We start from the raw sequence: 11,875 nt of genomic DNA on the forward strand, positions 1-11,875 counted from the left end.
TGGTGTGACTCTGGAACAATGAGTAGAACTGTAGAACTAATGAGTGATGGAGGCGGTCCTGGTCGACTCTGAGTTTCAGAATAATTCTACGTGACCTGAATCGATGGAGCTGCAGAGAGACGTCCTGAAGTTTCATCTTCATCTTCATCTTCATCGATCTGCTTCTGTTTACAGGACGTTTTATTGTGAAGGGAATCTGTGCTGAGATGTTTTTCTTTTGTACTTCCTGGAAAAACAAGAGCTGGGTTTCTCCTCCTCCTCCTCCTCCTCCTCCTCCTCCTCGGGCCCGTCCGGGAGTGTTTATGGTCGGGTGAATATTTCATGCTCTCATCCACAGTTTCATCCTCCAGCTCAACGATCATGAATAAATGAGGAGGGGCCGTCTGGATCTCGTGTGAGTCTGCTGAGGGTTTAGGTTTACACTGTTTACACTCAGAGGGGTCAAAGGTCAGCTTCACAGAGACCTTCATCAATCTGTTACCTGCCAGGAACCCTCGTCTTCATTCCTTCATTACTTCCACAGCAGGAACTCTGCTGGATCAGAGGAAGCAGACGAGTTGTTTCTGGTTAATGAAGCTTCTGTCTCCTCAGAGAAGACGATGAAGACGATGAAGACGATGAAGATGATGAAGATGATGGAGCAGCTCTCTACGATTCACACCTGAAAACATCAACCTGGATTTATCTGGAGCTCAGGGGGTGGAGGGGGTGGAGGGGCTCGGTCGTCCACAATAATTCAAACTAGATTTCATTTTATATTGTTTTATTGTCTGTTCTATTGTTTTGAATGTAAATGTATATTTGTTTTAGTACTTTGTTTTATATTATATTATATTATATTATATTGACTGTGGTCAAGATTTATTCTGGGATGGATTCCTGTGGTGTTTCCTAAACTGATGCCACCTCCAGTCGGGTCATTTACTCCCCCCCCCCCCCCCCCCAGGCTGAGGGCTGGACTCCGGTCTGATCCGAGGAGCTTACAGCTGTAATTAAATCATTAGATTGTGGTGTGTGCTCCTCAGAGCTCAGCCAGATTGACTTCCTCCAACCTCATTTTCTGTTTGAACACCAAATAATCATCTTGTGCCAGCGGTCTAATTACGGAGCTCAACATCTGATCAGGCCGGGACCCGACCGGGAATTATCATAGGGGCCCGGCATTAGACCTCATTACTGAGCTGAGAGCAAAATTATTACATCTTGTAATTGGATGGGGGTATTTATCAGCGGGGGGGTTCTGGTCAGAAGAAAACATCTCTGACCTCCGTCCTTCAGTCTAGAGTTCCTCTTCAGCCCTGGACCTCGTTCTGGAGGGGGACGCTGAACTAAAACCAGAAATGAAATAAAGCTTCAGCTTCAACCTTTTCAATCTCAAACATCTGGGTCAGAGTTCAGAGGTCAAAGGGGAGTAAACGTCTCATCAGGTCTCAACATGAGCTCATGTAGGGTTGTGTTTATGAACAGCTGATCCAGATGTGAACAAATGAAACAGAAGCTCCGGGACAGCTGTTGATTGAACATCAGAAGCAGTCAGCTGCTGAGATGTGACGTATTTACATTCATATGACCGTTGACACTAATGATAATAATTAATAAATGAACGACAACAAACAGACTCAACACATTCTTTTATTTAACTCCATCACATCTTATCGACCTCTGCTCAAAACAAAACAGAAGTCCTGTTCAGTTCAAAGGTCCTAAAAGTATTTCTATTTGAAACTTATTATTTTATGTTTGAGGTCAAAGTTTGTGTCAGAATAAACCAGCTCCTGATCCACAGACTAAAATCATCACTGACTCCATTTATAGAGAAACAGAACCACCCTAACCCTAAACATAAATGGTTCTAATCCCACCACAACAGCTGTAGACAAGCAGGGGTCCTGGGGGACGTGTCCCCAGCAGGACGAATCAAAGATGGAGGTCCAGAGCATCGTGGGACGCCGATGGAGGCAACGTCCCAAAGTCCAGACGGAGTTGACCTTGACTACGAGACCGAGACAAGAGCGAGGGAAGAGCGTAGCGCTGCGTCCACCGACCGCGACACAAACGCCCACCTGGAAGCACATGGACACTCCTGAACACCTGGACACCTGGACCTGGACCAGGACCAGGACACCAGGACCAGGACCTGAACACCAGGACCTGGATCTCACTCCAACCAGTGGAACATGTTCTCTATCAGGATGCTGAGGCCTCATGGATCCACTGACCTGACGGAGCGTCTGCTCTGATGAAGACGTCTCTGCAGCCGCTCCAGTAGTGGACGGCCGTCTTCCCGTGATAATCTCTGATGGTGGTTTTAGCGTCTGGAGACAAGGAGGTTAGACAGAGGGTTAGGGTTAGGCTTTTATTTTGGCGGTCTGTGGCATGGTTCTGCTGGGAGGCTTTTATTTTGGCGGAGTGTGGCATGGTTCTGCTGGGAGGCTTTTATTATGGCGGTGTGTGGCGTGGTTCTGCTGGGAGGCTTTTATTTTGGCGGTGTGTGGCATGGTTCTGCTGGGAGGCTTTTATTTTGGCGGTGTGTGTCATGGTTCTGCTGGGAGGCTTTTATTTTGGCGGAGTGTGGCGTGGTTCTGCTGGGAGGCTTTTATTATGGCGGTGTGTGGCGTGGTTCTGCTGGGAGGCTTTTATTTTGGCGGTGTGTGGCATGGTTCTGCTGGGAGGCTTTTATTTTGGCGGTGTGTGTCATGGTTCTGCTGGGAGGCTTTTATTTTGGCGGTGTGTGTCATGGTTCTGCTGGGAGGCTTTTATTTTGGCGGTGTGTGTCATGGTTCTGCTGGGAGGCTTTTATTTTGGCGGTGTGTGGCGTGGAGCATATGGAGACATGTTTTGTGTGACCCTGTAGAACAGATGGGATGGAAGCGGCGCTCTGCAGGACCACCACGCCTCCATCGTGGACCGGCCCGGCGGCTGGAGGCTCGGGCGTGAACTCCCCGTCTCGCCTCGCCTTGGGGGGGAGGGGGGGGGGGGGGGGGTTCGTTGGGCCCTGGCCTGTCAATCAAAGCGTTGGGTGGGTCTTTTGTCTGGCAGGAGCGTTTTGCATCAGTGGTTCTTCACCTCAGCGAGGCCGTGAGGCGTGGAGGAAACGGTCCCTGATGTTTGATCCTCACTCTCTGAATTTAAAACATTCACACAAAGAAAATCTGAGGAACTCTGAGCTGACAATTAACTGTGAACCAGGGTTCATCCGGAGAACAGCTCCTGCTGTTTTCTAACGTTTAACTTGTGTCAGATGATCATCGGTCCGTCCACAGGTCTGGTCCGGGTCCCGTCTCAGACCAGACCTCAGTGGTCCAGACTCAACGAATGAACTATTTAATAATAAATATGTTAAAGGGTCAGATCACATGAGGCTAAATGAAAGAAATAAAGGTTAATACTAAATACTGATGGAAGCATTAGAACATACAGAACAGGATGAATGAGGTTATTAATTATTTAAATGTAGATCACATTCACATAAAGGTTCTTTCATTTCTATGTTCCTTTACTCTTGATTGTTCTCTTGGTTATTATTCTAGTCTTTATCTCATGGAGGATCTGATGCATTATTTGAAGGTGCTCATACAGAGCCTTGTGGTACTCCTCTAATAAAAGGAAGATTCCCAGAGAAGCGTCCTGTTCTCACTCTGGTTCTGCCTTTAACTGATCTGATGAACTAGAACCCAGCAGAACCTGGTTATTTGACGTCTACAGGTGATGATTAGAAGGTTCTGGTGGACCGACTCACTGTAGGTGTTGATCAGGGTTCTGACAACGTCGTGGTGTCCGTGGATGGAAGCGAGGTGGAGCGCTGTGTAACCCTGGCAACGACAGAGAACACTGGTCAACAGCTGTGTTGTTTCTATTGATGGGATTGGCCCTAATTACACAGATAAGTCCCGCCCCCAATGCTCTGATTGGTTCAACAGATTGTTAGTTAATTAGCAGACAGTGTAATACGTTCTCCAATAATACAGAGAGTTCTCCAGTGGTTCTCCTCTTGTCCTCCTGTGCTTCTCCCGGGGTTCTCCTGTGGTTCTCATTTGGTTCTCCTGTGGTTCTCCTCTGTTCTCCTGTGGTTCTCCTATTGTCCTCCTGTGGTTCTCCAGGGGTTCTTGTGTGGTTCTCGTGTGGTTCTCCTCTGGTTCTCCTCTGGTTCTTCTGTGGTTCTTCTCTGTTTTCTTTTGGTTCTCCCGTGGTTCTCCTCTGGTTCTCTTCTGGTATTCCTCTAGTTCTCCTGTGGTTCTCCTATGTTCTCCTGTGGTTCTCCGGTGGTTCTCCGGTGTTTACCTGTGGTTTTGCTCCAGTTCTCCTCTGGTTCTCCTGTGGTTCTCCTCTGGTTGACGTCTGAATGAATCAGTGTGTGATTCTCCTGCTCGTCGACAGCGTTTGCTCTGAGCTCCTGTGAAGTCGTCGTTTGTTGTCTTTAACTCAGACGAGTCCCAGAGGATCAGCTGTTCGTCTGTCAGTGAAGGAGACAAAGATGGCCGACAGCCGGCGCCTGAGCTGGAGGCGAATGACAGAAGAGACGCAGCGGACGGTTTGAAGTCGGCGTTCATTAGAAGAACGTCTCTAAACTCTCATCACAGTCGACTGTAAATGAGCCCTGGAGGACGTTTGATGTGGGATCACAGAGACGCCGTCACCGTCCTGTCACGTCTCCACCACAGGAGGAGGAGGAGGTCCATGGAGGAGGAGAAACATCTCTGCTGGTCCAAGAAGACCAACACAGCACCTCCTCAGATTATAACACACAACGCTGCTGTAGACCACTGATCAGCAGTTACCAGAAACATTTAGTGACAAGGAGGTCACAGCAGATACTGGAGACAAGGAGGACATGATATGTAATATTGGCTCACTTTAGTCTCATGTTTCTGTCCCATGTGTAGCTGCTCTGTTGGTCACGTTCATTTAAAAAAGAAACAAAACATTTTTCTGGTGATCTTAAACTAAAAAATAAAAAGTTGACCACCAGGAACATTCAGATTTTAATTTCTACTTTCTGTCTGATTCATTAATGTTTTCTAAAATAATATCAGCTGATTCAGAGATTAAACATGAACAGAGAGAAACAGAGGAACGTGTCTGGATGTGACAAAGTCAAACTGGACTCACCCCCTTCAGAGAGCAGCTGGTCGGCAGAGAGAGGTCAGAGAAACACAGGGTTAAAGGTCAGGAGGTCAGAGACAGGAAACGTTCTGTGATCAGTCTAAAAGAACACGAGATCTGCACAGAGTCTGGTTCTACAGAGTTCTAGAGGATCAGAGGGGTCTATAATATGATATGAATATAACAGCCTAGACAGGATCTAACGATGACATTTAACCAGACTGAACTTTATTCCTGATGTCAGAGCTGATGTCACAGCTGATGTCATCACAGACTCATGTAGAGGAGAATATCATCAGTATATGTTTATATAAATAACAGATGGTTTAGTTTGTCTTATACTTGTCCATCTATGCTGAAAGTGTCTTGATGTGATGTTTGAGGGGTTGTGGTTGTGTTGGGGGGGTGTTGGTGTTGGGGGGTGTTGGTGCTGGTGTTGGGGGGGTGTTGGTGTTGGTGTTGGGGGGTGTTGGTGTTGGGGGGGAGTCACTCACATGCTGGTCGAGAGGAGACAAGGACGAGACAAAGAGAGAGAGAGAAGACGAGACGTGAGTGTGGACACATCCAGACTGAATCAACTCTGGTTCTTCATTAATGAACAGACAGGTACGCTGGATCATATGTGTTGGATGACAATGAAGTTTATCTTTTATTAATTAGACCGTTCTATAACACATCATTATTAGACTATGCAGAATATTAAATGTTCAGGAAAACAAGAAATGACTTTGAAATATTCTTTGAATGTTTTATCATGATTAATATACAGATGATAAATCAAACGTTGAGTCATAACAGATTAATAAAAGACATCAGTCTGAATCTGTTCCTCCTCTCTGAGCCGTGTCCTGGTCCAGGTGAGGTCACTGACTAGTGATGTGAGCTGAGGGCCTTTTTATCGGAGCCATTAGCTCGTTAACGATTAGAGACAAAACTAAATGAAGTCATCATGGAGCCAATGAGAGACTTGTCTGCTTTGCTTTGCTCTGCTGAGGCTTCAGCTCTATCTCCTGTGAGCTCATCAGCAGCAGATTAACGCTCAGAGCTGCTGCACATGAATCGAATTCTCAGGGCCCTCGGCCGTCTGGGAAGCCATTAGTAATCACAACATCGGCCCTCAGCCATCGGCCCTCAGCCGCCGGCCCTCAGCCGCCGGCGCTTAGCCATCGGTCCCCTCCACTGTTTGCTTTTCATTTTTATTGGCTGTGAAAGCAGAGACACAAAGAAGAGATGAGACTCTTTTAGAGTCAGTGAATTCTTTTCAGGGTCTGAAGCAGAGTTAGCTCCTAGTTAGCTCCTAGTTAGCACCTGGTTAGCACCTAGTTAGTTAGCTCCTAGTTAGCTTCTAGTTAGCACCTGGTTAGCACCTGGTTAGCACCTAGTTAGCTCCTAGTTAGTTCCTGGTTAGCACCTAGTTAGTTAGCTCCTAGTTGGCTCCTAGTTAGCTCCTGGTTAGTTCCTGGTTAGCTCCTAGTTAGCTCCTAGTTAGTTCCTGGTCAGCTCCTAGTTAGTTAGCTCCTGGTTAGCTCCTAGTTAGCTCCTAGTTAGCACCTCGTTGGTTAGCTCCTGGTTAGCTCCTCATTAGCTCCTAGTTAGCTCCTGGTTAGCTCCTCATTAGCTCCTAGTTAGCTCCTGGTTATTTGTTTTACTATAGTTTTTTAAATCAGTGTAGAGCTGCTGTTCAGAGTCAGTTAAACCTCATTAATTCTATTGTGTTCTACTGTTCTACTGTTCTACTGGTGTAGAGCTTTGAATGACAATAAATCATCTAACTGAGATTCATTAGTCATGTAACCTGTACCTGGACTCATCTCTGCTGCACCTTGTTTTATTCTGCTGGTTTTATTTATAACTTTTTATTTCATGTTTTTAGTCGGGGACACCCAGGACAGAAGAATACACACACACACCATCACACACACACACACACACACACACACACACACACACTAACAAACACACACACACACTAACACACACGTTAACTCTGACCGATCTGACGTTGACGTCGGCTCCAGAGCGAAGCATCATGTCCACCACCTCCTGACGTCCCTGCTTGGCTGCCCAGTGAAGCGCCGTCTGAACACACACACACACACACACACACACACACACACACACACACACAGGAAGCTGAGTGTGTATTTGGTTCACATTCTAACGGGACGATCAGTGAAGTTGTTCTGGAGTCTCTCCGTTGGGAACTGATCTCTGTGATATTGACCAATAGGAGCACAGAGGCTGTAACCATGGAAACAGGAGTCAGTTTGGGTCGTATTTACATACTGGTTTGACTCCTCCTCCCTGATGACATCACACAGCGGGCTGTGATTGGTCGGTCTGTCGTCGGTCATGACTGACATCATCACTTCCTGTGAGACGTCATCAGTCTCAGTTCAAACCACCAGGAGGGACCACCAGGTATCCCACAATGCATTTCATCCAGAATGACTCCATGGTGTCAGCTGACGAGTCAATGAGATGCAATGCATTGTGGGATACTTAGCAAGAAGTACTCAGTGGATACTGACTAGCGCCTGCTAACAGGCTAGCATGCTAGTAGGCTAACAGGCTAACAATGCTACGACACAAACACTACACAGTCAGACTTACAAACTGGACGTGTTGGAGAGACAGAGAAGAAGAGAAGAGACGACGTTAGAGGACAAAGCTCTGAATGTATTCAAAGAAAAGACAGATATTAAAGAGGAGGAGGAGGAGGAGGAGGGAGAGAAGGAGGATGAGGAGGAGGAGGGAGAGAAGGAGGAGGGAGGAGGGAGAGGAGGGAGAGAAGGAGGAGGAGGGGGGTGAGGAGGAGGGAGGAGGGAAGAGGAGGATGGTTAATGGAGGTCTATTCTGGTCTGATGCAGACCTCCACTGAGGCTGGTCAGGTGGGGGGGCTGGGGGTCAGGTGGGGGGGCTGGGGGGGCTGGCGGTCAGGTGGGGGGGCTGCCAGGCTGCAGATTTCATTAGGAGGTGCTAAGTGAAGCCGGCCTCGCCCGCCGGCCTCTTCCGACTCTCGCTGAGATTGTTTGTCTCCACCTGAGTCTGAAGTTATATGAGCTCTGACCATCATCATCATCACAGTGTCCCCCCACCCCCCCCAACCCCCAGTAAATACAGGCCTGTTTATGTCCCTCTATTATCTAGAGGACACAACCATGTTCTACTGGACGTCCTGAAAATAATCTCAACCATCATAAATAACATGGAAGTTAGCTTTGTGGCTAAAGTTAGCTTCATGTGGCACTGCATGGACACTAGAGGACACAGGTCAGGATGTCTCTTGTCCTCATGTGTCTCTTGTCCTCCATGTGTCTCGTATAAACGTCTCTAAACAACATCACCACAGGGCCGCAGTCGCTGTGTTGCTCATTTACACGTTTCACAAACATGACAGACCCCCGCCGTCCTCAGCAGGACATTCCGGCCTTCGTACAAGCCTTCGTCCTCTGACAGACCGGGCTGGGAGGGGGAGTATGGGGGCGGGGGGGGGGGGGTATCTGTGGACAGCGTCAGCGCCGCTCATCAGCCAGAAAAAGAGTTTATCACAACATCCACAACATTAAACTTCACTCGCTTTGATCAAGTGAAGAATGAAAAGAAGAGAGAGTCCAGGGATGAAGAGGAGGGATGGAGAGGTGGGATGAAGAGGAGGGATGGAGAGGAAGGATGAAGAGGTGGGATGAAGAGGAGGGATGAAGAGGAGGGATGGAGAGGTGGGATGAAGAGGAGGGATGGAGAGGAGGGATGAAGAGGTGGGAGGAAGAGGTGGGATGAAGATGAGGGATGAAGAGGTGGGAGAAAGAGGTGGGAAGAAGACGAGGGATGAAGAGGTGGGATGAAGACGAGGGATGAAGAGGTGGGAGGAAAAGGTGGGATGAAGACGAGGGATGAAGAGGTGGGAGGAAGAGGAGGGATGGAGAGGAGGGATGAAGAGGTGGGAGGAAGAGGTGGGATGAAGATGAGGGATGAAGAGGTGGGAGAAAGAGGTGGGATGAAGACGAGGGATGAAGAGGTGGGATGAAGAGGAGGGATGGAGAGGAGGGATGAAGAGTGGGATGAAGAGGTGGGATGAAGACGAGGGATGAAGAGGTGGGATAAGGACGAGGATGAAGAGGTGGGAGGAAGAGGTGGGATGAAGATGAGGGATGAAGAGGTGGGAGAAAGAGGTGGGATGAAGACGAGGGATGAAGAGGTGGGATGAAGACGAGGGATGAAGAGGTGGGAGGAAAAGGTGGGATGAAGACGAGGGATGAAGAGGAGGGATGAGAGGAGGGATGAAGAGGTGGGATGAAGACGAGGGATGAAGAGGTGGGAGGAAGACGAGGGATGAAGAGGTGGGAGGAAGAGATGGGATGAAGACGAGGGATGAAGAGGAGGGATGAAGAGGAGGGATGAAGACAAGGGATGAAGAGGTGGGATGAAGACGAGGGATGAAGAGGTGGGATGAAGAGGAGGGCTGAAGAGGTGGGATGAAGAGGAGGGCTGATCGAGTTGTGTCTCCGAGGTCATTTAGATGTTGGACCTAAGAGAAACTCACCCCCTCAGTGGTCATCAGGTTCACATCACAGGAGGCATTAGAACCAGAACCAGAACCAGAACCAGAGCAGGAACAGAAGGAAACATTTAACATTAGTCATCATGATCAGGACACTCACATACTCTTTACCACTTTTGGAGCAGGGGTGGAGCAGGGGTGGAGCAGGTGGAGCAGGTGTGGAGCAGGTGGAGCAGGTGTGGAGGAGGGGTGGAGGAGGGGTGGAGCAGGTGGATCACACTCATTGATCATGACCTCGTTGTAAAAAGGTTTAAATCATTTGATCCCGGTTTTATTCTGTGATTTGATGGATTCTGGTTTTAAACGTTGTCTCTTGTAACCATGGTGATGCATTTATAGAAACATTCTTTGGTTTTGACAATTTTAATTCTCAGCGTCCAGTTCATGTCTCTGATCTGTGGAGGACGTCTGTCTCTGTTTATCTGATCATTGTCCTCGTCCTCGTCTTATCAGGTTAATAGGATCATTACTCTGCTCCTTCATTTATTCCATAAGCGGATTAACAACTTGTTTGCTGCTCTCTCAACACTTGGTCTCATTACGTCAAACGTTTTATATCGAGCAGAGAAACTCAGAAATAGATTCATAACATCTTCTGAATCCTTTTTGAATATCTTTCATTTCCTGCTTCCTCTCGTTAGAAATGACCACGTCCTCGTTCAAACCTTCCTCAACAGGTCCAGGTGTGAACACTGATCTGGTCTCTAGTGTCCAGGTTAACAGGTCCAGGTGTGAACACTGATCTGGTCTCTAAAGTCCAGGTTAAACAGGTCCAGGTGTGAACACTGATCTGGTCTCTAGTGTCCAGGTTAAACAGGTCAGGTGTGAACACTGATCTGGTCTCTAGTGTCCAGGTTAAACAGGTCCAGGTGTGAACACTGATCTGGTCTCTAAAGTCCAGGTTAAACAGGTCCAGGTGTGAACACTGATCTGGTCTCTAGTGTCCAGGTTAAACAGGTCCAGGTGTGAACACTGATCTGGTCTCTAGAGTCCAGGTTAAACAGGTCCAGGTGTGAACACTGATCTGGTCTCTAGAGTCCAGGTTAAACAGGTCCAGGTGTGAACACTGATCTGGTCTCTAGAGTCCAGGTTAAACAGGTCCAGGTGTGAACACTGATCTGGTCTCTAGAGTCCAGGTTAAACAGGTCCAGGTGTGAACACTGATCTGGTCTCTAGTGTCCAGGTTAAACAGGTCCAGGTGTGAACACTGATCTGGTCTCTAGAGTCATGTTAAACAGGTCCAGGTGTGAACACTGATCTGGTCTCTAGAGTCCAGTTAAACAGGTCCAGGTGTGAACACTGATCTGGTGTCAGTCCACATGTGGAGGTGGTCTGGGACACATGTGACCTCCTTCCTTTGGTAGTGTGAACACACAATGAGTCCTGGGTCACATTAAAGACCACCTACTCAACAGGGCTGATCTGAGGAAGAGGAGTTTAACTCCTTCATTCAACCACTAGTAGAAATGATCACATGAATCAGTGATGTCTGTTCATTAGTAATGAGAGACTTTTAAAGAGTCTGGTCTTGGAGCTGAGAACCAAACTAAACAACCAGCAGCTGTTGATGGTTCGGATCCATCAGCAGCTGTGACCACATGATGAAATCAAATCTAGACGGTGTTTCACTTACAGAGATGAAATCCTTCAGACGGTAGAACATAGAGAGAGAGAAGATAAACCAGATCAATCGAATATTATGGTCTGTCTGCACCAGACTCCATTTAAATATCTGCTTATTTAACATCAGTCTGAACAGAAACCAAGATCTTTTAATGTTTGAATCAAACTCAAAATAAATAAAAACCTTCTTCAACACCAGACTGGGCTCCAGAGAAAGAAGGTGACGCTGAGACGACGTGTCCCCAGAGCTGAGCTCCTCCACCAGACTTCTCCACTGGATCCAGCTGGACCCTGTGGAACAGGGACTGGAGGAGGAGGAGGAGGAGGAGGAGGAGGAGAGGAGAGTAGGAGGAGGAGGAGGAGGAGGAGGAGGAGGAGAGGAGAGGAGAGGAGGAGGAGAGGAGGAGAGGAGAGGAGGAGGAGGAGGAGGAGGAGAGGAGAGGAGGAGAGGAGGAGGAGAGAGGAGAGGAGAGGAGAGAGGAGGAGGAGAGGAGGAGAGGAGGAGAGGAGAGGAGGAGGAGGAGGAGGGAGGAGGAGAGGAGAGTAGGAGTGAGGAGGAGGAGGAGAGGAGGAGGAGAGGAGGAGGAG

At 48.1% G+C, this 11,875-nt stretch overlaps 1 protein-coding gene across 1 annotated transcript in view; it reads right to left on the reverse strand.

Moving 5' to 3' along the window:
• Nucleotides 1–511: 511 nt before the first annotated feature.
• Nucleotides 512–11,875, reverse strand: part of LOC311495442 (uncharacterized protein) — a gene marked incomplete at both ends in the record, with an annotated part of 14,241 nt that continues 2,877 nt past the window's right edge. The window contains 4 exons of the mRNA XM_084554876.1: nucleotides 512–648; nucleotides 1,266–1,328; nucleotides 1,989–2,105; nucleotides 2,220–2,315. Of these exons, the coding sequence (XP_084411002.1) occupies nucleotides 512–648; nucleotides 1,266–1,328; nucleotides 1,989–2,105; nucleotides 2,220–2,315 (413 nt within the window). The remainder of the gene's footprint in view (nucleotides 649–1,265; nucleotides 1,329–1,988; nucleotides 2,106–2,219; nucleotides 2,316–11,875) is intronic.

The sequence above is a fragment of the Chelon labrosus genome (assembly GCF_963514085.1).
Source record: "Chelon labrosus genome assembly, chromosome: 11".
NCBI classification, from domain to species: domain Eukaryota; kingdom Metazoa; phylum Chordata; class Actinopteri; order Mugiliformes; family Mugilidae; genus Chelon; species Chelon labrosus.